Source organism: Nycticebus coucang, chromosome 22, assembly GCF_027406575.1.
Source record: "Nycticebus coucang isolate mNycCou1 chromosome 22, mNycCou1.pri, whole genome shotgun sequence".
Lineage (NCBI taxonomy): Eukaryota > Metazoa > Chordata > Mammalia > Primates > Lorisidae > Nycticebus > Nycticebus coucang.
The window spans coordinates 29,875,447-29,901,664 of record NC_069801.1 but is presented as its reverse complement, the minus strand read 5'-3'; the positions used below and the strand labels follow the sequence as shown (position 1 = coordinate 29,901,664).

At 52.6% G+C, this 26,218-nt stretch overlaps 1 protein-coding gene across 2 annotated transcripts in view; it reads left to right on the top strand.

Annotated features, from left to right (window-relative positions):
• STK40 (serine/threonine kinase 40) overlaps nucleotides 1-25,653 on the top strand; it is a 51,591-nt gene extending 25,938 nt beyond the window's left edge. For both annotated transcript variants that reach the window (XM_053576381.1, XM_053576380.1), the window contains 9 exons: nucleotides 2,420-2,505; nucleotides 3,710-3,853; nucleotides 6,517-6,744; nucleotides 7,649-7,701; nucleotides 15,789-15,904; nucleotides 21,368-21,512; nucleotides 21,626-21,745; nucleotides 22,101-22,185; nucleotides 23,431-25,653. In XM_053576381.1, the coding sequence (XP_053432356.1) occupies nucleotides 2,420-2,505; nucleotides 3,710-3,853; nucleotides 6,517-6,744; nucleotides 7,649-7,701; nucleotides 15,789-15,904; nucleotides 21,368-21,512; nucleotides 21,626-21,745; nucleotides 22,101-22,185; nucleotides 23,431-23,649 (1,196 nt within the window). In that variant the 3' untranslated portion in view covers nucleotides 23,650-25,653. The remainder of the gene's footprint in view (nucleotides 1-2,419; nucleotides 2,506-3,709; nucleotides 3,854-6,516; nucleotides 6,745-7,648; nucleotides 7,702-15,788; nucleotides 15,905-21,367; nucleotides 21,513-21,625; nucleotides 21,746-22,100; nucleotides 22,186-23,430) is intronic.
• Nucleotides 25,654-26,218: the final 565 nt, after the last annotated feature.

Genomic DNA, 26,218 nt, shown 5'->3' with positions numbered 1-26,218 from the left:
GCATGCTGGGGGGCAGGGACAGGTGCAGAGCCCTTCAGTTCTCTCATCTGGCAGGCAGACATCCAGAGTGAGGTGACCACCCCCAGTAATGTGGGGTCCTGACCAGCTCTCAGCCTGGTCCTTTGCTTCATTGCTTTAATGGAGTATATTTAGGCTCGGCGCTTGTAGCTCAGTGGCTAGGGTGCCAGCTACATACACTGGAGATGGCAGGTTTGAATCCAGCTCTGGCCTGCCAAACAACTAACATCTACAACCAAAAAAAAAAGAAAAAAATAGCTGGGCGTTGTGGTGGGCAGCTGTAGTCCCAGCTACTTGGGAGGCTGAGGCAAGAGAATCACTTAAGCCCAAGAATTTGAGGTTGCTGTGAGCTATGATGCCACAGCACTCTACCAAGGGCAACATAGTGAGACTCTGTCTCAAAATAAAGAAAAACAAAAGTAAATTGACTGTATTTATTTCTACTTAAGACCCAGGGCTTAGATCACTCTGCATCAAAGGGGGACAGTTTTGTTATAGCTACACCAGCCTCTCTGATCAGTCTCACTGATAGCTGGCCTTTGCCTCTTTCCCTGGAAGATCCTACATGTGTCCCTAGAATGCTGATGTACTACAGGAGGCACATAGCTGCATTAGAACCCAAGATCTATTGCCCAAAACACTGCTTAGACCATTCTTGGGTCGCATGATTTTAATTTCACAAAGCATTTTGTATAGCCCCCCAAACTTCTTGTAAAATTGACCAGAGGTCTTGTGGAATTATATGTTCCCAGTTAACTAGTGGAACAGCAGGGTCTTTGTGTATGACGCCTAAGGACTGGTGGGTCCAGATTGCTTATGGTCAGGGTTGTAGATGGTATGGGCTCTGAGGACCTGACCCTCCAGGCAGCCAGAGTTAGGTATGAGTTTTGTTTTGGGAGAGCATTTTGGACTTTATGGGCACAGGATAGTGAGAGCTCCAGTCATTCAGCACATAGTTAATGGTACCTACTACACACCAGGCCTATGCTGTTTGCCAGGGATGCAGCAATGAGTCAGGCAAGTTCCCACCCTTGCACAACATTCCAGTTGGAAAAAGAAATGGGGAGTTGAGGGCAGTGCCTGTGGCTCAAAGGAGTAGGGTGCCAGCCCCATATACCAGAGGCGGTGGGTTCAAACCCAGCCGTGGCCAAAAAAGAAAGAAATGGGGAGTTGAAACAACATACCAGATCATCATCAGTGGTGCAAGTGCCTTGAAAGAAGTTAGCAAGATGGTGTCAGAATGAGAAGGGCAGGAAAGGTCTCTATGAGGAAGTGACATCTGAGCCCAAAGATGAGAAGGAACAGCTGTGCGAAAAGCAGGGGAGCATTCCAGATAGAAGAAACAGTAAGTGCAGAGGCCCGAGGCAGGAAAGGGCCTCCCATGTCAGGGATTAGGAGCCCACTAGAGCCACCATATGGCAGGGGACAGGCATAGAACCTACACATTTAGAAAGATGGGCAGGAACCAAATCATGCAAGGCCTCGGAAGCCAAAGAAATGAGTTTGGCTGGTATATTAAGAGCAGTGGAGCTCTGTGAGTGTTTTTCGCAGAGCTATGGTGCTGAGACACGGTCGGATTTCCACTCTGAAAGCCCAGGCAGATACTGTCACAGGACAACAAGACTCGGCATTTCTAGAAGTACAGGAGGTCTTAAAGCTGGCACTTGGACAGAGGCCAGGCAGCTATACAATAATCTCAGGGGAACTGTTAAAGCTGTAGTTTCCAGGATCCTCACCCTGGTGTTGCAATTCAGAGGGTCCAGTTTGCAGCCTAGAATCTCTTGTTTTGTTTTAGAATCCCTGTGACCACTAGTAGTCAGTCATAGATCTGTTGTTTTTAACAGATGCTCTCCAGAGATTCCATCATATGCACCCACGATTGAAAACTTCACTTTGAGAAATGTGCCTGAAGAAGCCAGTGTGCCTCAGGCAGATACACACATATCCTCCTCCATTTCTGGAGGGGGTGGGGTGGAGGGTGATCAGCCTAGTAGGCATGAACTGTGGTGTACTCCTGAAGAGAAGGTCTAGTCAAAAGACCATGTGGGAGCCTGACATGGTCCCCTGCAATTCCAGCACTCTGGGAGGCCACAACCAGAGGATCACTTGAGCTTAGGAGTTTAATACCTCCTGAGCAACAGCAAGACCCCATCTCTACTAAAAATAGAAAAATTAGCTAGGGGTTGTGATGGGTACCTATAGTCCCACCTACTTGAGGCAGGAAGATTGCTTGAATCCAGGAGTTTGAGGTTGCTATGAGCTAGGCTGATGCTATGGCACTGTAGCCTGGGCAATAAACAGAGTGTGACTCTGTCTCAAAAAAAAAAAAAAAAAAGTGGTAATCTGGCTCCACAATAGCGAGAGCCTCTGAAAAGTAAGCCAGTGGCTCTCTGTACCATAGGTCCCCGACTGGGCAACTCACCAGTGCCAAGCATCGTGCAGTGTCTGGCAAGGAAAGATGGCACAGATGACTTCTATCAGCTGAAGGTGAGTGAGGTGTAGGGGCACGGGCACCTTGTGACTGGGACCAGTGCTGTCAGCCCACTCCTCCTTCCCCCATCTTCACATCTTCATTGCTTGTTAACAGGACCAGGCATCGTTTCTTCTCACAAAGCAATCAGGTTCACACAGGGAACAACTCCTGACTTAAAGAGCTTTGTGCCTAAGTTACATTGCTGTCACATTAAGAAAAGCGGTTTCGGGCGGCGCCTGTGGCTCAGCGGGTGGGGTGCTGGCCCCATATGCTGAGGGTGGCGGGTTCAAACCCAGCCCTGGCCAAACTGCAACAAAAAAATAGCTGGGTGTTGTGGCGGGCGCCTGTAGTCCCAGCTACTTGGGAGGCTGAGGCAATAGAATCGCCTAAGCCCAGGGATTTGGAGGTTGCTGTGAGCTGTGTGACGCCACGACACTCTACCAAGGGCGATAAGGTGAGACTCTGTCTCTACAAAAAAAAAAAAAAAAAATTAAAAAGAAATAAAAAGAAAAAAAAAAGAAAAGCGGTTTCAAGGCCAGGCACAGTGGTTCACACCTGCAATCCTAGCAGATTGCTTGAGCTCAGGAGTTCGAGACCAGCCTGAGCAAGAACAAGACCCTGTCTCTAAAAATAGCCAGCGTCATGGCAGGTGCCTGTAGTCCCAGCTACCAGGGACACAGAGGCAAGAGAATCACTGTGACACCCCGGCACTCCACCAAGGGCAACATACTGAGACTCTGTCTCAAAAACAAGTGGTTTCAAGGGCAGGCATGGGCGCAGTGGCTCATGTCTGTAATTCTAGCACTTTTGGAGGCTGAGGCAGGTGGATTTCCTGAACTCAGGAGCTTAAGACCAGCCTGAGCAAGAGCAAGACCCTATCTCTAAAAGAAAAGAAAAGAAAAAAAAAATAGGCAGGCATTGTGGCAGGCACCTGCACCAGGCAGCTTCTCAGGAGGCTGAGGCAAAAGAATTGTGTGAGCCCAAGACTTTGAGGTTGCTGTGAGCTATGATGCCCCAGCACTCTACCAAGCACTCTACCAAGGGCGGCAAAGTGAGACTCTGTCTCAAAAAAAAGAAAAGCAGTATTACTTGGTGTTTGTTGTGCACAAATGTGTCACAGTTACAATGAGTTCCCTGACCCCCACCTTGGTCTGATCATTCCTCTGTGTAAAGTAAGGTGTCCTGGCTTTTCAGTTTTATTTTTGTGCTTTGCTAAAGATCCTGACCCTTGAGGAGAGAGGGGACCAAGGCATAGAGAGCCAAGAGGAGAGGCAAGGCAAGATGCTGCTGCACACAGAGTACTCGCTGCTCTCCCTCCTCCACACTCAGGACGGTGTGGTGCACCACCACGGCCTCTTCCAGGTGAGTGGCCTATCCTCTAGTCCCTTGCTTCAGGCACTGGTGCTTGCTCAGGCCACAGCCACACTCTGAGCAGCTCATGACACATGACCCCCCTGGTGTCCCTGCCCCACATCAGGACTTCCTGGGCGGGGTGGGCTAGAGGTCAGGCTGGGGCCAGCCTAGCTGCTGCAGAGCTCTTTGTAGCTCCTGTGGTGATGGGTCACAGCCTAGCAGGAATGCATGCAGTTTGCATCTTACAGCAGCTCGGCTTTCTTTAAAGAGCTGCTTTTCTGAGAAAAGAAGAAAACAGGAAGTCATTTAAAATGTTCTGTAAGAATACTTTCATTTAATAAAAAAAATTTTTTTTAAAAAGCCTAGGCATAGTGGCTCAGGCCTGTAATTCCAGCACTTCGAGATATAAGATTGTTTGACACCAGGAGTCTAAGACTAGCCTGAGTGATATAGTGAGACCCCATCTCTACAAAAAGTAAGAAAATTAGCCAGGAATTATGGTGCACTCCTGTAGTCCCAGCTGCTTGGGAGACTGAGGCAGGAGGATCACATGAGCCCAGGAGTTTGAAGCTACAGTGATCTATGACTATGCCATAGTACTTCAGGCTGGGTGACAGAATGAGACCCAGGCTCTTTACAACTGTGTCATCAGGAGTTGGCCTGCCCAGTGTGGAAGAGAAGGCAGTGAGGAGCGGCTGGCACCATGCCTGCCTGTAGACCCCCCATGGTTGTTTTGGTGTCAGTATTCCTTCTGCCTGCTGAGGCATTTCAGGCTCCTGAACTCAGACATTCCCTTAGGAAAGGTAATAATAAGCAACTTGTACCTGAAAAGTGCCATCCTTGGGGTAGAACTGAAATCCCATTTCTAGAAATGAAGAACCAGATTCAGAATGACCAGGAGGCCTCCCGCCAGGCCCGGGAACAGCCCCACTCCTCAGCAGAGCTTCTGCCAAGCCCTGAGGTGGATCTGCTACTTCAGAGGCAGTATGGTGCCAGACAGGGCATGCCGGATTTGATGTTGGCAGTCCCCAACCTAGCTGGCGTGACCAGTCACGTCAGGTCTCTAGGCCTCAGTTCCCCATCTGTAAAATGGGGTGAATGATAACAGTGCCTACCCCCGTATGTGGTTGGGGAGATGCAGGAGAGTGTGGAGCATGGGCTGCTGCTGGCACACTCTCTTCATCATTGCTTTTTAGGCAACAGAAACGTGTCAGCTTGATTTCCTGAAATAAAGCAAATGGAAGATGCCTCCTACCCTCTTGTACACACCCCACCGAGGTCTTTGCTCTTAGATTTGCAATTAGAGGCAACTCAGAGTATTATTAGGCAACTCTGAAAATTAGAGCATTTCCTTTTTGTGAAATTAAATTGAGAGTGTTTGTGATTTCTTAGTATTTTGTCTCTCACATCTTCAGAAGCTTGGCCTTGGTTCATGTTATTTTGGATGAAAGAACTTGGGTGATCAGAAGTGTTTGTTATCATCCATGTGCCAGACACTGTGCTAGAACCTCAGAGGAACAGTGAATAAGAGGTGTGATCCCACTTTTAGGGAGAAATGTGGATATTCAATTCTCTTGAAGCTCCCTAGAGGGAATAGTAAGTCTTCTGGGATGACATCAAGGGCCTCCTCAAGTTGGTAGGAGGAAAGTCCCCAGTTGGGGTGGCGCCTGTGGCTCAGTGAGTAGGGCGCTGGCCCCATATACTGAGGGTGGTGGGTTCAAACCCAGCCCCAGCCAAAGTGCAACAAAAAAATAGCCAGGCGTTGTGGCGGGCACCTTTAGTCCCAGCTACTCGGGAGACTGAGGTAAGAGAATTGCTTAAGCCCAAGAGTTTGAAGTTGCTGTGAGTTGTGATGCCATGGTATTCTACCGAGGGTGACAAAGAGAGACTCTGTCTCTTAAAAAAAAAAAGAAAGTCCCTATGTTGTTCTGTTTTTTGTCTCCCTTGAAATACCTTTCGGCAAGAAAAATGGGCCTCAAGCTTATAGCCAGTGTTGGTAGCAGTACCTACTTCCTGAGCCCCAGCTGTGGCAGGACCTAAGCCCTGGACATGGTCATCTTATTTACTTCTCTTCACAACCTGTGAGGAGAAACTGATAAGGAACTAGAGATGTGTAAGGGAAAGCAAACTGCCCCAGGACCTACAAGTAAGATAAGGTGGAGCTGGGGCCTGAACTGAGCCGTCCAGGGTCAGAGCCCTGCTCTTAACCACCACTATGTGCCTGTCCAGGAGTGTTGCGCCCATGAGGAAAACTCTTGTCAGGGACACATAGAACACTGTGTGACCTTTGAAGCCTGCGAAGATAGACCTCTCTTTAACTTCCACCATCTTAAACGCTAGAAGGAGTTCTTCTAGTGATTGCTAGAATCTGGGAGTGCCATGGGAGGGGAGGAGCCCAGGTTTTGCTGCCTGTACACTGGGCTAAGAGGGCCCAGACCCAAATCCTCTGTATTATGATCAGAGCAGGAAGGCTTTACCTGAGATGTTTTAACCTCAGTCCTTTGCTGGGCTGCCATTTGGTGCATGGGAAGCTGAGCTAAGGGGCCCCACAGTCCGGGCTGTCCAGGCCTCAGTCTCCTGCCACCCACACATGTAGAGGAGAGTCCCAAACCCTTGACTTTGGCCCTGCCAAGTCCACAGCCAAGCCCTGCTCTGTCCCCTTTGCCTCCTAGGACCGCACCTGTGAAGTTGTCGAGGACACAGAATCCAGCCGAATGGTCAAGAAGATGAAGAAGCGCATCTGCCTGGTCTTGGACTGCCTCTGTGCACATGACTTCAGTGACAAGACCGCCGACCTCATCAACCTGCAGCACTATGTCATCAAGGAGAAAAGGCTCAGTGAACGGGAGACCGTGGTCATCTTCTATGACGTAGTGAGAGTGGTGGAGGCCCTGCACCAGGTGAGGTCCTGCCCCTGCTGCTCCCTACAAGGGCCCATGGAAAGCCACCCTCCTGCTGCTGCTCTGCTGTGCCTCACCCAGGTGTGCTTTACAGCTGGGGTTGCCCACACCAGGTGAGGCACAATGCTAGAGGCCACAGCCCTCTTTTTTGCTGGGGGCTGACCAAACAGCTCAGCAGACCCCATGCAGTAATTCCCCATCAGGCAATTGGCCAAACTATAGTCTATCATCGCTGGTGATGACTGAAAATATCTACCTGTGGCTCGGTGGGTAGGGTACCGGCCTCATATACTGAGGGTGGTGGGTTTAAACCCAGCCCTGGCCAAACTGCAACAAAAAAACAGCCAGGCGTTGTGGCGGGCGCCTGTGGTCCCATCTACTAGGGATGCCGAGGCAAAAGAATCGCCTAAGCCCAGGAGCTGGAGGTTGCTGTGACCTTGTGACGCCACAGCACTCTACCAAGGGTGATAAATTGAGACTTTGTCTCTACCAAAAAAAAAAAATCTACCTAGGTGGCCACAGCTCATCTGAGCTTTTTGGAGGAGTCGGAGCCTCTTCTCAGCATACCACTTCTGTGGGTCAAGCTTGCATACTTAGCCACAGAGTTGTGGCAGTTCACCTCTGACCCACATCTAGCCCATCTCAGGGGAAGAGGCCAGTGGCATTTACTACTAGATTCCCTGAAGGGAGAAAGGTGAGGCTCCATTCCAAGTGGACAGACACTGACCAGGTATGTATCTTATCCTGTTCAACACATGGTTAGTGAGGCTATAGAATTGTCCTCATCTGCCTAAAGAGACATAGAGTTTTTCCTGCTTTCTCAAATACCTAGAGGGCACACATCTTATGCGCCTAACCCATCTCTGACATTTATGGTGCTAACGACATGCCTGTTGTTTTCCAGAAAAACATTGTGCACAGAGACCTGAAGCTTGGGAACATGGTGCTCAATAAAAGGTAAGATTTCTGTTTCTTTGATGCTGTCACCCTCAAGTTGGGCCAGGATACCTGCTGTACCTCCCCAGTGCCTGCAATATCCCTATGGTGATTCTGACCCCAAATAGCCCACTTCTCCTGGAATCCCAGGCTCAGGGGAAGGGATGGCTGTTGCTGCCTCCTGCCACACAGGAATATGGCACTTGCTGAGACTGGGCCTTTCTGAGTTGCAGAAAGGGAGCTCTGGGAAGAATTTTAGGCATTCTCCGTCACTGGTCACACCTGGCTCCTGGTGGGTGCACATTGTCCAGAGAGCCCTTCAGGCCCATATAAAGGCCAGGGGGCACGGCCTTTGTGTCTCCACAGCAACCAGCCACTAGATGCAAACTGAGGGAGGGGTACTACCTTGGGCAAAGCAGCTTCTTTTGCCTAAGGGGTCTCCCTGGAGAGGAACACAGCTATGAGTAGTCAGAAGCCAGCCCTCTCAGCACCAGGGAGAGTGCCTTGGACTTGGAGAGGATCTGGTTGGCTCACCCCAGAATCCTTGGGGAGCTAACAGCAGAAGATCATGTGAGGACCTGTTCTCAGGCCATCACCCCATCTCGATAGAGGATCTGGACCCCTTCAGAGTGATCTGGGGCACCAACTGTACAGAGGCCCAGGACCAGCAGGAGGTGGTTCTCTGGTCCACCGTGATGCTAGAAACAGGGCTGGAAAGGATGCTCTTCCCTCCCCTGCCCTTCCTGAACCTGCCTCCCTCACCTCTCTCACCCCCAAGGGTTGAGTGGGTTGGAGGGCTTGCCAATGCATGGCAGCATGAATCTCATAGTAGAAAAAGTGGTGGGGCAAGCGAGTGTTTGCATAATGTGGTCAGCTCAGGCCAAGAAGGGCCCTAACCCCGCTGTCCCTATAAAGTGGCAAAAGCCCCAGTGATCAGAGAGGAAAAGAAGCTGCAGAAAAGTATGCCTTTGGGTGAGGGTCATGAGACCCTGCAGCTCCAGCCTGAGTTGCTATCAGGAGGTGCTGTGCCTCAGCAGCCAAGCCTGTCTCCATCCTTTCGCCAGCACCATTTGGTGTTGGGGCTGCAGACGGAAGCTCTTAGCCACCCTCATGACCTCATGGAGCTCACCATCTGATCGGGTGTGGACCAGAAGATGAATGAATGCCATGTATGGGGGCCCAGTGTGCAAAGAGCTGGGGGCACAACGAGGGACAGCAACTCTGTCATCTGAGTCGATTTATGAAAGATGCATTGAGATTTACCAGCCCGAGGAGGTGAAGTGACGAGAACCTGGCCTTGTCATGCTCCAAAGGGAGGAGGGAAGGAAACAGGAAATGCCAGGGCTGCTTAGGTCCTGGACTGGCTGTGTGAGCGAATTAGGGAAGGCACGTGTGGGTCAGATCTGGTCACATCCAGCACCATCCCTTAGTTATTTTGGAGACTGTGAGAGTATGCTCACTCAATTATTTACTCATTGGCTGAATTTACATGCTGGGTACCAAGCCCTTCTCCAAGCTTCTGTTTCCTCATATGGGAGTGGGGGTGATTCTGCCTTCCTGGAAATATTGGCCTGAGGTTCAGGTAAGCAGCTGTGAAACTGCCTGACAGAGTTTGGCCCCTGGTGCTATTCTAGCCAGGTAACAGGAGCCTTGTGGCTTATCTCAGAAGATAAGGCCTACTACGTATCCAATGAGGATACCCTGGTGAGGCCAGTGTATCCCGGTGGTTCCCTAGCCACAGCTCTGAATTCTGGGATTCAGGCAGGTGTTGGGAAGCCCTGAGCCTCCCAACCTGAGCTTCGGAGAGCCTCTTTTCTTTCTTTCTGTCTTTTTTTTTTTTTTTTTTTTGAGACAGAGCCTCAAGTTGTTGCCCTGGGTAGAGTGCTGTGGCATCGCATCTCACAACCTCCAACTCCTGGGCTTAAGCGATTCTCCTGCCTCTGCCTCCCAAGTAGCTGGGATCACAGGTGCCTACCACAATGCCCTGCTATTTTTTGGTTGCAGCTGTCATTGTTGTTTGGCAGGCCTGGGCTGGATTCGAACCCACCACGCAGAGCCTCTTTTGTAATGGGATTTGGGAGGTTGGGTCCTGACCTGCCCCTGGCCCTCTGTGGGACATTGAACCAGTCCCATCCTGCTCTGTGCTGCAGGCTCACTGTTCACAAAAAGAGGGCTTATTGTTTGAACACCTAAGTCCATCTGGACTAAAGAGCTCCTGGCCTTTCCATGGCAGCCATTCATTGGCTCTAAACAGCATCCCAAGGGTTGTCACGGGAACGCACAGCCGGAATCCTGCCTACTAACCACACCAACACTCCTGGCCTTTGTGTCGCTGGTGAGTTTGCTTCTGACTCTCACTTCTCCACACACCCTAGGTTCCAGGAATATGGTCGGGAGGTCGCACCTCTCTTGAGTATGACAGTATACTTGTAGCCACCTGCTGTGTCTGTGTGTGCATTCGTTTCTCAGGTTGTAGAGCACTGATACCTCACTCAGATCCAGCATCTTGGCTACATATCCTTAATCCAATAATCCCCTTTTTTGTGTTTTGGGGCAGAGGTTCTGGCTGCCTTTCACTTGAGTCATGGGTGCTCTGGAGGAGGCAGGGCGGTATGGTGCAGAGAGACACATTGCTCCCTGTGTGTCCTCAGGCACTCTTGGGAGCCCCTTTTCACCCTCACTCAGTTGAAAGCCCTCCTGGAAAAGCTCCAGCCCTTCCCACTCACCATGCCAGTCCCTAACTCCGGTTGGAGCTGCCAGCAGACAAGCTAGAGGCCTTTGTCTGCCCCTGGGCCGCAAAACAGAGAGGTCCCGGGGAGAGTTGCTGCTGCACCGACAGTCTCGCCCTGCTTTGTATAAAGAGAAGGGTGAGAATCTGAAATTCTCTTTGGGGGTTATGTGAGGTTTGCTGCGAGTTCTTTCCCGTTCCTCCTTTCTTTTTGGGTAGGCAGCTACATACCAAGTTCCTAGAAAAGGAGGAAAACACTGTGGCAGCCCAAAGGTCATAGCCAAAGTATGACTCACTCAGAGCCGACCCTGCTGACACACATCCCCTCCCTCTGTCCCTCACTGCCCTTGCCTCCTCCTGCCAGGACCAGACTGGGGGGTCTGGGACTCCCAGGGGGCTGTGCACCTCCCGCTCCCTTGGGCAGTGGTGGCAGGCAGGAGAGTGTGACCATCAGAGCTGACCATGTCGTTTCCTGTGGAGAGACTCCTGGAGCTCCAGTAGCAGAGGAGCACAGGGCGAGTGGGGCCAGTGCTCAGGAGGCCTGCCCCTGCCCTGCAGAGACTCGGTGCACTTCCCTCGAGCCCCACCTGCCTCTCGCCCTGGCAGTAGGCAGCAAAGTCTCGTTAGTGGGGTGGAGTTGAAAGCTCAGCTACGCTGGTGTGTGCATTCATCTGCTTAACACCTCTCAGTGACCGCCTCAGAAACGGGGTCCTTTGTGGGGTCTTCTCATGAGATGAGAAAAGAACATCAGCTACTCCATTGCCAGGCTAAGTGCCCTCCCTGGGATTATCTTATCTTTATTTATTTTTTTTTTTTGAGACACAGTCTCACAGCAACCTCAAACTCTTGGGATCAAATGATTCTCTTGCCTCAGCCTCCCAAGTAGCTGAGACTACAGGCACCTGCCACAACGCCTGGCTATTTTTTTTTTTTTTTTTTTTAGAGACGAAGTCTCTCTCTAGCTCAGGCGGTTTACAACTCATGAGCTCAGGCAATTCACATGCCTTGACCTCCCAGAATGTTAGGATTACAGGCATGAGCCACCACACCCAGCTGGAATTATCTTATCTTGTTGTATCCTAACACTGTCCTAGGAGTTCAGTGCTAGGATTTCTCTCTTTTACAGATCAGGAAATTGAGGTTTAGCAAGAGATTCACACTGCAAAGAAGTGGCAGCATCAGGCTTGGAATCCAGGAAACTGACTCCCATACCCCCACATGCTTCCCTGAGCTCCTCCCAGTGTCTGGAGCCTTGGGGACCTCCAGAATGCATTTGTTGGGGGAGAAACACATGGCGCTTCTGCTCTATCAGACCAGAGGCCTGAGCGGTCCCATATTCAGGGCAGTGACATGGAAGGTTCAGAGCTGGAGCAGTCCACTTCTGGATGGGCGTGTGATCCTTTGCTAAGACCCTTCGCCTGTGCTTTGGGGCTCTAACTGCCTCGCAGGCCACCCACCGGTCAGATTTCCCTGGCAGCTGACAGGGCGGGCCTGAACAGGCACTAGAGCCCATGCTTCCACTTGGAATGTAAAGGACAGACTGGCCTTTGTTTTGCACCAAGCCCTCTGCCAGCAGAATTCCCCTAGACAGCTAAAGGGCTCTCAGAGCCTCTTGGATGCAGCTCCTGGGGAAATCCACTGTCAGCCGCCCATGTGCTGCGCCTCAGAGCCTTTCCTCTGTGAGAGGCAGCCTGAGGTCCCATGTCCAGCTTCTCCACCCAGCCAGCCAGTGAGGAAGGGTGCCTAGGAGCCACGACACTCTTCCTCATTGGCCTCCCCAAAGTGCCTGGCCACTTAGAGGGGGCTTTCCCACCCCTCATCCCAGTGTGGTGACGGGTCCTCTCTGGGGTACTTGCTTTTGTCCACATTGTGCATTTCCTGGAAGGGATCAGAAAGCTGTCCTGCCTCACACCTCTCCAAGAGGGACAGTCTGTGGTATTCTAGGTCAAGGCAGAGTCTGAAGTACAGACCAGGGATGAGTCGGCTTTGATGGAACAGAAGAAAAGATCCATTGGGGCTGGAGCACTTCCCAGAGATACATCTGGGCACCCGGCAGCTGTCAGTCCTGAGTGCAGATTCATACTCCCTTGCCCACTAACCCTGTGGCCTTGGGCAAGTCCCCTCACTTCCCTGTGCCTTAGCTGCTTCATCTGAAACAGGACAGTGAGAAAATCTCCTTCAAGGCCGTAGGGAGAAGTGAATGAAACCAGTCCACTCAGGCCTGCCCTGAGTGCTCAGTGAGCATCAGCTTTTAGTGCTGTCAGCTGATGATGACAAGGGTGATGCCAAAGGGGATCTCCCAAGGGACAAAAGTGGCACCCAAGGGTGGACTCTGGAACTCTCAGTATCACCTGAGCTCCCAGATTGGTCGTGTCCTCCCCCTTCCCGCCTGCCCAGAACCTCCCTGAAGTATACAGAAGCTCCCCTGCCTCTGCCGTGGGTCCTTCTGGAGCATCCGGCCCTGGTTTGGACCAAACGCCCCCACTGTGCCTGCTGTTCCAGATGGAGAATTCCAGGAAGCATCCAGCCTACAGGCATTTGGAACCAGCCAGCTCCCTATCATGTTGTCTCATTCACGTGACTTCAGTTTGTTCTCTGTATCTGCGTGCAACATGGCAATGTGGCCTCAGCTGGCCCCAGGGCCACCTCCTCGGCATCTGTCAGGCCGGTGCCTGACTCAGCCAGGTAGTGTCAGTCTTGACAAGACAGGCCTGCTCCCCTCAGGCAGAGAAACCATGTTCTCTGGGACTGCTTCCTGCCAAGCTTTTGCAAGGAACCCCAGAGGTAGCTCCAGAGCTTTCCAGATGGAGTAAAAAGGGAAAGGGCCACCTACCCAGAGCTCAGTCTAGCCTTGCCCAGGGAACCCTGAGATAGCAAGCTGGCCGAATGGCCTCACCAACAACTCACAGTGCCCTGCCCTCTGCAGTGGGCTATCCTTCTCAGTGGGCCCCAGCCCAGTATAGATGGTGTCTTGGGGGCCTTGAGCCCTGAGCCTGGAGAGCACCAGTGAAGACCAGGCCCCTGCTGCTTGCTTTCTCCTTGGAAATAGAAAATGTGTCCCCTGGCACAGTGGACCTCAAACTCCAGGGCCTGTAGCTGGCTCTGACCCCCAGCACTTCTGATGTAGGCAGTCTAGGCCCGGGCCTTGCATGGTAATCCCGCCAGGAGGCTCTGATGCAGGTAGGGCGGGCCCCGTATCTAGAAGTTGTGCACTGATAGCTTGCTGAGCCTGTCTCTAGGTGGGGAGCTCAGGGCCCGTCTTCCTCCTCCAGCCCCTGCAAGGCTCCTATTGTTAGTGCCCTATCCCCTTCAGCATTCACTGGGGCGTGGTGAGGCTGGGGGCCTTTCTCATCTGACTGGGTAATACAGCCAGTGCTCCACCAGAGCCATCTGTGTGCCAGGCTTTGTTTGAGAGCTTCCTCCACACCTGAGACCCTGCCGTTGGTTCCTCAGTAAGGAGATGGAGGTTAGAGAGGTCACACCATCTGCCCGAGCTCATGAGTGGCTGAAGCAAAGTTCAGATACAGGTCTGTCTGCTTCCGCTGCCTGTACTCAAGGCTAGCTACTGTCGTCCCTTGCCCCAGCAGAGGAGCAGAGGGTAAGAACACAGGCTATGGGACCAGACTGCTGCTTAGCTGCTTCCTAGTTGTGCGATTTAAACTCTCCATGCCTCAGTTTCCCATCCTATGAAATGAAGGTAATAATGACTCCTTCAGAGGATGGTCTTACAGATTGAGTTAGTGCCTGTGAAGGGCTTGGAGCAGCCCCCAACACGAGGGAAGCACATCTTCACCATCACCTCATCTTCCTCACCCTCACTCCGGTTTCATCGTCCTCCTCTCAGTTCCTCAAAGTATGTGACATTCTTCCACCTCATGGCCTCCACAAGGGCCATGTCCTCCTCCTGAGCCTTCACCTTCCTGGTCCTCAGTGGACAAGTGCGCTGTGCACTGAACAAGCTGAACCCGACACCTCATTTAGAGAAGGGCCAGCTAACTGGTGCTGGGAAACCCCACTTCCCACTTTCCTGCCTCACAGAATTTCTTTCCTGAACAGGAACAGTGAGGAAATGTGCACTGCACGCACCACCACCACCACCACCGCCAGCCGCCCCTCACCCCCAGCTGTGCGTCCCATGTTTCCTCTGTAGGCCCCACATCACCTGCAGTAAGAAGTCAGGCTAGAGATCCCACCACACGGGCCCCTGCAGCTGCCTTGTCTCAGGCTGCTGGTTTACATGGGTGGGTTGGCCCCAGCAGTGGGGCGCCTTGCTACCAGCAACCCCTGCATCTGTACCAGTGTGGGCACCCCTGCCATGAAGGAGAAGGTAGCTGAAGTTCTGTTCATAAGAGCAGGAGGTTTGTGCTGTCCACTGGTTCCACTTGCTGACAGGAGGTGATGCTAACCTGGAACTGCCCAGAAAAGATCCAGGCCATCCTTCCACTGCCAAGGTCTCTGGCAAGCTCTGGCCTGAAGTGGGCTGTTGGGAAGGCAGAGGGTGACTAAGTTTGGGTGTGCTGTTGCTCTCAAGCTGTGACAATTGTGCTGGCTTCCACTCCTGTCAACCACTAGGGACTGTCAGGCTGGAGAGAATTACTGGGATGACTCAGGCTCCCTCCTCTCCACCCTGGGCTGTCCTGATTGGAAGCAGGCCAGGGGCATGGGCTCCTTGGAAAGACCCAGGGCCCCTAAGAGAGGAGGGTTGTGTCTCTGTGTGGTGGACACAATGGAGGACCAGCTCCCACATTGTGCCACGCATGTGCAGACTGCACCTAGTGAGGCTCAGCAGCACCCCGTGGGCCCTGGGGTGCTGGATTTCCTCCCCAAAGAGACACACATGGCTGCTCTGTTTCCTCCTCTGTTGTGGTTGTGGGACTAAGTGAGGCAGGGAGGTGACACAGGAGGCGAGGGTCCTGCCCTTTGGTCACTTCACAGTGTGGGGTAGTAGGGCTTTAAAGCCAATCTCCTCTGTTGGATTGTTTTCCTCACATGTGAGCAGGGAGAATTGAACACTTCTGCGTAACTCTAATCTAGAACATTATGTGAGGCTATTTGGGGAAATCTTTGAACATTGTTCTAAGCCCTAATCTGTACACCCCCTCCCTGACTCAGCCAGAGTGACAGGTTCTGGAGAGGTTCACTTTATCATTTAGGTGATTAGGAATGACACAGATCCCTGCTGGGACAAGCTCAGCAGGTGGCCAGGAAAGGACTTGGGCCTGAGTCCTCCTGCCCTCTGGATGGAGGCTGTTGCTTCACCCTCTGGTGAGAAGTGCAGCTCTGTTCAATACTAGGGCTGTCCTGAAGGAGGTACCGTCCTTGTGTCTGGTGCCCATTGCTCTGGAAACTCAGGTTTGTTCTCTCTGCCTCCTATCCCTAGGACGCATCGGATAACCATCACCAATTTCTGCCTCGGCAAGCATCTGGTGAGCGAGGGGGATCTGCTGAAGGACCAGAGGGGAAGCCCTGCCTACATCAGTCCTGATGTGCTCAGCGGTGCGTGTGCGTGTGTGTTCATTCATTCGATAAACCATGTCTGTGGGCAGGCCCTGATTTGGGTGCTGGGGCTTCATTGGTGTCCCAAACCAGTATTGTACCTCTGCCATGAAATGTTTAGTCTAGTGGAGGAGGAAGACATTATGCCTGTTCAGTTACTGCCTGAGACTAGTGCTGGAAAGAAAAGGACGAGATTTCTGTGAGAGCCCATAAAGGGCGTTTGGAGGACTTGTTCAAGGAGATGACAGTTGAGTTGTGAGCTTAAGGAGAACTAGAAATTTCTCAGGTGTGTGTGACTGGGCTGAGGCTAAGGGACACAGCACAATGGAGGAATAGCAGTTGGCTGTTCAGAGAGTGAGCCTGGGGCAAGGAGAGGCCAAAGAGGTGGGCCCTGCTGAGAAGTGTCATCCTTTATTTCACCTGTGAAAGGAAGCCATCAAACAGTTCTGGGTGTGTGCCCTGATAAGGTCTGCTTTTTTTTTTTTTTTTTTTTTTTTTTGCAGTTTTTGGCTAGGGCTGGGTTTGAACCCACCATCTCTGGCATATGGGGCCTGCGCCCTACCCCTTTGAGCCACAGGTGCCGCCTGCTTTTCTTTTTCTTTTCTTTTCTTTCTTTCTCTTTTTTTTTTCCATAGAGAAAGAGTCTCACTTTATCGCCCTCAGTAGAGTTGCTGTGGCATCACAGCTCACAGCAATCTCCAAATCCTGGGCTTAGGTGATTCTCTTGCCTCAGCCTCCCTAGTAGCTGGGACTACATGACCCACCACAACACCCGGCTATTTTTTGTTGCAATTTGGCCGGGCCTGGGTTTGAACCCGCCACCCTCGGTATATGGGGCCAGCACCCTACTCACTGTGCCGCAGCGCCACCTTCTTTTTTTTTTGAGACGGAGTCTCACTTTGTCACCCAAAATAGAGTGCTGTGACATCATAGCTCGCAGCAACCTCAAACTCTTGAGCTCAAGCAATTCTCTTGCCTCAGCCTCCCAAGTAACTAGGACTACAGGTGCCCGCCACAATGCCCGGCTATTTTTAGAGACTCCCAGCTATTTTTAGACACTCCCAAGTAGCTGGGACTACAGGTGCCCGCCACAAGGTCTGGCTATTTTTAGAGATGAGGTCTTGCGCTGGCTTCAGACTGGTCTCTAACCTGTGAACTCAGACAATCCACCGACTTGGCCTCCCAGGTGCTGGTGTGATTACAAATATGAGCCACCACGCCCAGCCCTGCTTTTCTTTTTCTTTCTTTTTTTTTTTTTTTTTTTTTTTTGAGAGAGAGCCTTACTCTTTCACCTTGGGTAGCGTATCATGGTGTCAGCCCAGCTCCTCAAACTCTTGGGCTCAGGTGATCCTCCTGTCTCAGCCACCTGAGTACCTGGGACTACAGGTGCCTGCCACACACAGCACCCAGCTAATTTTTTCTAATTTTAGTAGAGATGGAGTCTTGTTCAGGCTGGTCTCCAACTCTTTTTTTTTTTGATGCAGCGTCTCATTTTGTTCCCCTTGGTAGAGTGCCTTAGGATAATAGGATAATAGCTCACAGTAACCCCAAACTCTTGGGGTTACTCAAGAGTAACTCAAACGATCCTCTTGCCTCAGCCTCCCAAGTAGCTGGTACTACAGGCACCCACCACAATGCCTGGCTATTTTTAGAAATGGGTCTCATCCTTGCTCAGGCTGGTCTCGAATTCCTGAGCTCAACTGGTCCTCCCACCTCAGCCTCCCAGAGTGCTAGGATTACAGGTGTGAGCCACCAGGTACCTGGACCCGAGATCTGCATGTCATTGCCATCACTCCAGGTGTTCATTCTTCATTCTACTGCTATTTACTGAGAGTCTGCCAGGTTCTAGTTTCTGCTCAAGACACTTTGGATGCCCAGAACAATAGCAGACAAATGTCACTGGCTGCATAGAGCTCACTTTCTAGTGGAGATAAGACAGATAATACACAATTGAATGAGTAAATTATAAACTTATTACCTGTGACCATATTTCTAAGTACCAGACACTGTAATAAGCACATGACATGCCTTCTCTTTTTAAAACCACACAGCTGGGGCGGCACCTGTGGCTCAGTGGGTAAGGCGCCGGCCCCATATACCAAGGGTGGCGGGTTCAAACCCGGCCCCGGCCAAACTGCAACCTAAAAATAGCTGGGCGTTGTGGCGGGCGCCTGTAGTCCCAGCTACTTGGAAGGCTGAGGCAAGAGAATCGCTTAAGCCCAGGAGTTGGAGGTTGCTGTGAGCTGTGTGAGGCCACGGCACTCTACCGAGGGCCATAAAGTGAGACTCTGTCTCTACAAAAAAAAAAAAAAAAACCACACAGCTGGCTTGGCGCCTGTAGCTCAGTGAGTAGGGCACTGGCCACGTACACCAAGGCTGACAGGTTTGAGCCTAGCCCAAGCCTGCTAAACAATGACAACTGCAATAACAAAAAAAATAGTTGAGCATTTGGCAGGCACCTGTAGTCCCAGCTACTTGGGAGGCTGAGGCAAGAGACTCACTTAAGCCCAAGAGTTTGAGGTTGCTGTGAGCTGTGTGACACCACGGTACTCCACCAAGGGAAACATAGTGAGACTCTGTCTCAAAGAAAAAAATAAATAAATAAAACAGCACAGCTACTCTGTAAGACAAATATCCTAAGTCCCCTTACTACAGATGAGAAAAACTGAGGTTTGGTTTTGTTTTTTTTTTTTTTTAAGAGACAGTCTTACTTTATTGCCCTTGGTATAGTGCCATGGCATCACAGTTCACAGCAACCTCCGATTCCTGGGCTTAGGTGATTCTTTTGCCTCAGCCTCCCAAGTAGCTGGGACTACAGGTGCCCAACACAAAGCCCCGCTACTTTTTTGTTACAGTTTGGCCGGGGTCAGGCTCGAATGTGCCACCCTCGGTATATGCAGCCGGCGCCCTACCCACTGAGCCACAGGCACCACCCAAGATAATATCTCTTGTCTAAAGTCATAGCTAAGGGCTGGACAAGGTGGCTTGCATCTGTAATACTAACATTCTGGGAGGCTGAGGTGGGTGGATTGTTTGAGCTCACGAGTTCGACACCAACCTGAGCAAAAGCAAGACCCTGTTTCTACTAAAAATAGAAAACCTGGGTGGCGCCTGTGGCTCAGTGAGCAGGGCGCTGGCCCCATATGCCGAGGGTGGCAGGTTCAAACCCAGCCCCAGCCAAGCTGCAACAAAAAAATAGCCGGGCGTTGTGGCAGGTGCCTGTAGTCCCAGCTACTCTGGAGGCTGAGGCAGGAGAATCGCCTAAGCCCAGGAGTTGGAGGTTGCTGTGAGCTGTGTGACGCCACGGCACTCTACGGAGGGCAATAAACTGAAACTCTGTCTCTACAAAAAAGAAAAACTGAGGCAAGAAGATTGCTTGAGCCTGAGTTGGAGGTTGCTGTGAGCTGTAATGCCACAGCACTCTACCCAGAGCAACAGGTTGAGACTCTTTCCCCCCCAAAAAAAGTCTTAGCTAGGAAATGAGCAGCTCTTTTCCAGGGCTGTCTCCCATAAATCTCGTGTTCCTGTTTCATTGTAGTCTCTCTTTTTGCGTGTCTCCTGTTTCCTTCCCTTTTACCCTTGTCTTTGCCAAATCTGTGTCTATTTGGTCCCCACCTCTTAGGGAACCAGGGGCTTATGCCAGCTCCCATCCCTTCAACATGGAAGATTTGGGGTTGTCTGCAGGGCCCATTAACCCCACTACACACAAATGTGCACCTCTCCTTGCAGGGGCTGAACTGGCCTCTCCCCAGGTTGTCAAACCTCCACCTGGGGATCAGGCTGCTATAACTTGCCATAAGCAATTACAACCCCTTTAGAAGATTCCCCCAGCTGCAGGTTCTTTGGGGAGCCAGGGCTACCCATGTGCAGAGGACAGTAGTGCCACTCCCTAAGCCTGGAGCTTTTGCGTGCACCCATTCTGTGAAGCTGCTTGACCTCCAGTGTCCCCAGTGAGACAGTCAGAACCAGTGCCCCTGTCCCAAAGGCATGCTTGGCTACCCAGTGGGCTTTGCAACTTGAACAGCTCACTGCACAGGAACCCAGAGGAGGGATCTTAGTTGCCTGGGCAGTCTGGCACCCAGAGAGATGACACTCAGGTGCCTGGCAGCGTCTCTGCCTCACCCATAGAGAGCAGAGTCGTGTTTGGGAATCTGGGCTACTGTACCCTATTGGGACTGCACTAAGGCAGAGGCTTTGAAAGGCTTCAGTGGTCCAAATATTTTGTGTTTGGGGGAGTGGATCAGACAGTGGCCGGCACGTGAGAGACACTTTATCGCTGATGGGAAGATGGACAGGTTGCCCTAAAAAATGAGAGAGCAGTAGGCTTGTACAGTCAGATGTGGGCCCACTTAGAGATGTGTGGACATGAACAAAGAACATCCCTGGACCTCAGTGTCTATGAGCCATGGAGGACAGTTAATGAAATAAAAGCGTTTCTTCCAGTGCTGTCACAAAGTGGGTACTTGGTTAAAAAGGAAGGGGAGGACATTTAACTGAGTTCCCACTTGGTGACAGCACTTTCTTTTTACAGATTAAAAAACTGTAACACAGGCTCAGCACCTGTAGCTCAAGTGGCTAGGGCACCAGCCACATACACCAGAGCTGGTGGGTTTGAATCCAGCCCAGGCCTACCAAACAACAATGACAACTACAAGCAAAAAAATAGCCGGGTGTTGTGGCGGGCGCCTGTAGTCCCAGCTACTTGGGAGGCTGAGGCAAGAGAATCGCTTAAGCAGTGGTTCTCAACCTTCCTAATGCTGCAACCCTTTAATACAGTTCCTGTGTGTTGCGACCTACAGGTTGAGAACTGCTGGCTTAAGCCCAAGAGTTTGAGGTTGCTGTGAACTCTAATGCCACGGTACTCTACCCTGGGTGACAGCAGGAGACTCTGTCTCAAGGGAAAAACAAAAACAAAAACTGTAACACAGAGAGGTTCATTCATTTAACAAATGCCCAGATCCATGCTAGGCACTGGGGCTCAGCAGTGAACACAGCAGGAAAGTGCCTGCATGAGCACTTACCTTCTAGTGAGGGAGACAAGAGTCACAGACAAGGAAGTGAGGGGACACTTGCAGCTTGTGATCAGTGCTGTGAAGGAAACTGGCGGGCAAGGGGCTAGTGATGAGGGTAGGAGTGGCAGAGCCAGGCCTGAGCCACTTATCTCTTCTACAAGATTATTAATGTTACTGACGTTGGGACAGCCAATCCAGGCTTGGCTTCCAGGGTCTCACAGTCTAGTTGGACAGACGATACAGGTGAGCAGGGCAGGTGCAGCGAGCAGGGGTGTGGGCCCAGCGTGATTGCCACGGTGGAGCATTGTCCTGGTCCTATGGAGCCAGGTCTCCTGAGGAGCAGGGAAGGGACAAGCCCAGGCACAAGCTGGACTGTCTCACTGGGCACACTGGAGGCTAGCAGGTGGAACTGTGGGCCTGTGGGCTGAGCGTGCTGTGTGTCTGCCCCCAGGCCGGCCTTACCGTGGCAAGCCCAGCGACATGTGGGCCCTGGGTGTGGTGCTCTTCACCATGCTGTACGGCCAGTTCCCCTTCTACGACAGCATCCCACAGGAGCTCTTCCGCAAGATCAAGGCTGCCGAGTACACCATCCCAGAGTGAGTCCTGCCTCCCTGGGATGGGATGGGATGGGACAGGACGGGACAGGACGGGACTGGACGGGGCAGAGGAGAGGGAAGCAGCACAGCCGCCTTCTCTCTCCCTGTGTCAGGGACGGGCGGGTTTCTGAGAACACCGTGTGTCTCATTCGGAAACTACTGGTCCTCGACCCCCAGCAGCGCCTGGCTGCTGCCGCTGTCCTGGAGGCTCTCAGTGCCATCATTGCATCATGGTAAGTGGACAGACACTAGGCCCGGCAAGGCTCGGTTCTCAGATGCTCTGCCCATCCTGCCCAGAAAAGTGGCCTGCACTCAGCCTATTTCTCTGTTAGGCACAAATTTCTGGATTCTCCCTGAAGGCAAGGTCAGGAGGAGGCAGGCAGAGGTCAGGGCCAAGCACCTCCTACGTGCCAGTCCATGGCAACCCGGGCATGGGCACCACCTCTCTGACTGCAGCAGGCAGTCCAGTACTCCAGTCAGTCCTGTCAGGAACCCAACCCAGGTCTGACTCCAGCCAAGTCTGGGACCAGTGACTTGGCCTCTCTCAGGCTGCCTGGAGCCAGCCTGACTTGTCCTCTTCCCTTGCAGGCAGTCCCTGTCATCTCTGAGCGGGCCCTTGCAAGTGGTTCCTGACATCGATGACCAAGTGAGCAATGCCGACAGCTCCCAGGAGGTGAGTTGGGGACATGCAGGGCAGGGGCAAAGATGGCAGCTCCCTGCAGGCCACAGGGCTTCCTTGGCCTTCTTCCTCACCCTGAGCAGCCTGAGGCCTGTCTTGGGTCTGATGCAGCTTGAAATCTGCAGCCTGAGAGGCCTGTGGGGCAGCCGACGGGCAGCCAGCTCCTGGGAGCCCCAGCCTGGCCTTCTTGGCTTCCTCCTCCTGCCCACATCACATTTCTGTGCCCTCGCTCTGACTCACTGGGTTGTCTCTACTCTTCCTGCTTTTCATTTTTTAGATGATTCATTTCTACCTGTTTTCTCTCCTCCCTGTTCCTCGCACTATAGGAAGTGCTAGGCTGGGGCTGGGGGAAGAGGCCTTGGGTGCAAGGCAGCAGCTGGTGGGTGATCTTAGGGTGCCCCCTGGAGGGCAGGGATTGGCTGGGGCTGGGATGTTGGAAGGACCTTCCCTCCCAGCCCACCTTGGAGCTCCACATCAAGCAGTGGGCAGGTAGCACCAGGCAGGACTATTCCTGGGACAGCAGCTTAGCCTCCTAGTCCTTGAGAAAAGAGTTCCAGTCCTCACCGCCTCTAGCTCCCACCCTTTCTGGGCTGTGCAGCCACTAAAGTAATGATCACTAGCATGCCTTGAGCTCCTGCCCGCAGCACAGCCAGTCAGTCCTCACAGCAGGCATCTGTAGTCTATGTGCTTAGCCTAGTTTGATAAAAGAAGAAACTGAAGTTCAGTGAGGTGAAGTGATTTTCCCATAATCACACAGCTTAGAAGTACCTAAGTCTGATTTCAAAGCCCTGCTTTCCCTCTCCCGTGACCATCAGTTTCTGTGAGCATCTGCCTGGCCTGTGCCAGAGAGCTCAGCCCAGCATATGTGGCTACCCAGGTGCTGAGCACCCGGCCGGAGGCCCTGCTCTCACTTGACATGCATCAGCCTCCTCAGGCACAGAGGACCTCTGCAAGGGGTAAGGAAGCTAAGGCTTCCGAGGTAATGTGACCTCTCCCAAGGTCAATGAGTTGGAAAGAGGGACCCAAGGCAGATCAGGGACTGGAGCCTGTTGTATGACGCCCAGGGGGGCAGCCAATGAGGCAAGTCTGGGTGGGCCGGGGGGCTTCAGGGAGGCGGTTGCCCTGGGAAGAGAAGCCGCGGGGAGCTGCACTGCCAGCTCTCACTCCCGCCCTTCTGTGTCTGCTCTTCTGTCTTTATCTTGGTTTGTCTGTCTCTCTCCCTCCCCCTCGGCCTCTAAGGCGAAGGTGACAGAGGAGTGCTCCCAATATGAGTTTGAGAACTACATGCGCCAACAGCTGCTGCTGGCTGAAGAGAAGAGCTCCATCCACGAGGCCCGGAGCTGGGTGCCCAAGCGGCAATTCGGCAGCATGCCGCCGGTGCGAAGGCTAGGCCATGACGCACAGCCCATGACTTCCTTGGACACAGCCATCCTGGCACAGCGCTACCTGCGGAAATAGCAGCCTCAACCAGAGGCACCAGCACCACCGCCACCTCTTCCAGCCCCAGGCCCAAGACCTGGCTGTCAGGGCTGGGCCCTGTAGTGTTGGACTCTCCCGGCTGCATCGGGACAAGACAGGGATGGGGACAGCCCAGGTCACACGTAGGGTCAGCAGAGGTACCACAAAGCTACCTTTTGGGATGATTGCTTGATTGTTTGGTTTTTAAATCTGAGAAGCCTAGATAACTAATCTGCTTTTAATCATGACGTTTTAATCTACCTCTGTCTCTTTAACCATGCTGTCTCTGGACTGAGTGAAAGGGAGGAGGAGGGAGCCCACCTGCCCACCCTGGCCTGACCCCACAGTCCAAATAAGCTGAGAATGCAGCTCGCTGCTGGCCCCACATGAGCACCATGCGCCCTGCTTCCTCCCTTGGGCCCCCCTGCCCAGCCTGTCTCCCTCCCTCCTGACCCTAGGCCCCTCAGTCTAAGCTTTGGAAAACCTTCACCTCATCTTAAGCCGAATTCAAATATATTTATTTTTTTACTATAACAAACTTCTCTCCCATCTCTAGGTGGCTTGGTCCATGGCCACTCCCTGTCCCCAGCCCACCATGGGCTCCCTCCTCACCCCAGGCACGGAGAAGCCCTCCTGCCGGCCTCTGTCTGCTTTCAGCCCACCAGTTCCTGTTTCTGGTGGTAGGGAGGCCTTTCTAGACCTGGCTCTTTCTCTTGTCTCAGTAGCTTCTCTGAGGTGCTGTGCACACGCATTAACCCTGTTTCCTTCTCCATCCTTCACTGTGGTACCGAGGTAACGTGGACTTGCAATGTGAAGGGGGCACAGTAGTCGGGCCAGGAAGCGCTATGTACCTGCCGTGGCCCTGCCTGCAGCTCTCTGCCCAGGCTGTGTTCAGAGGATAGTGAGGCATCTCCTCCCCTGTGCCCTTGCCTCATAATAGACATGGTATCTCTCCCAGCAGACCCTGGCCAGGGTCCTCCACAGAGCCTGGGGGACCCTGCCCTGCCTGGCACGAGAACAGCCCTGCTGCCCTTATTGAGCCGAGATTTTGAAGTGGATGCCCATCTTGCCAGAAATGCTGTTCTCACCAGAATGCCCTCCTTTTCCCCTCACTGGACTTGGCCCTGCTCAATGCCAAGCAGAGACCCTTCCCCAGAGGCCTATCCCTATAGCCCTCAGAGAGGCTGAGTGTCCCTCCAGGCAGCCCTTGGGTCCTTTCCGCTAGCTCCCTAGTGGGAAGGCGGCTATGTTCCCAGAGTGAGCTGCCCTCCTACCCCCAAAAAGCTGACTCACTGTGAGTGACCTTGGGCAAGTTCCCAAACCTCCTTGTGCCTCAGTTTCCCCATCTGGAAAAAATGGGGCCACCTCTTGCCAGCAGTAGCAGGGCTGCCCACGCCCCTTCTTCCCCATGCCCCCATCCGGCACTTGGGCACCTCATGCCTCTGCCTCAGTGGGTCTGTGGGAGCCCACCTGAGCCCAGCACTTACTCCCCCTGAGCACTGAGCTCTGCATCTGCCGCAGTCTAGCCACTGAGGGCCAAGGTAATGTGCCGTGGGGTGGGGGAATGCCCTCTTTTCTATATTTATTTCATAAAGAAACGTCTCCTGAGGGAGCAGAAATGCAGGCCAGCTGGGGGTTCCCAGTCCTGACTGTCCTCCCGTGAGGGTCTAAGGCTTGGCCAGGGCCTATCCCAGGCTCCCCTCAGGCCTGCTTTCCATGTGTGGTCTTTCTCCTCCTTTTCAAAGCAATATCCTCCAGGTCTGCAAAGCCCTATCAGACAGACTGGTCCCTTCCAAGGTCAACCTTTGTGTCTGATTACATTTCTGGAGAAGCAAATGAGAGGAGGATGGGTCTGCCCTCACTGGGTATCACACACAACGCTGAGAGAAGTCCTATTGTAAAGAAACAAAACAAAAAAAATCACAAAAAGTTTGTATAAAGACATATTTTTGTACTACATGGGGGACTCTTCCTGCATGTCAGCAATAAACTCCCTGATCTGGAGCCACTGTGGCCTGTACTGTTCTTGCCTTCTCCGCCGTGTCTGGCCCCTGACCCAACCCAGCCTCCCTCCCATCCCAGCTGGGCCTTGCAAAATCCCCACAGCACATGCCTCCTCTGTGCCCCACACAGCCCGCAGGTGGTACCCAGCGCCACTGTCCTGAATGGGGGAGATGACCGAGAACCATCAGTGGAAGCGCCCTGACCTGTGCAGGCAGGAGGGGTCCCAGAGCTGCTATAGCTGGAACTGCTCTCTGCCAGACCCCATCTGGGGTGGGGGGAGGTAGCCAGACAGAACTTGCCCATGTGCCCACAGGCCCATACAGGGCAGCTGGGGTGACCCAGGTCAGGCCTTTTCCTGCACCACCTCCCTCCCATCCCCCCACCACCACAGGGATCCAAGGGTTTCCTTCCTTCCTTCCTTCCTTCCTTTCCTTCTTCTTCTGCCTAAATTTAGACTTTGCAGATTGAGCTTCGTTCTAGCAGTGAAGCTAGAGATAGGCTGACCCCTCTGGGAGCACACGACAGCGCCCTCACAGATGCACTTCTGTGTTCAGAAGCCCTCAAT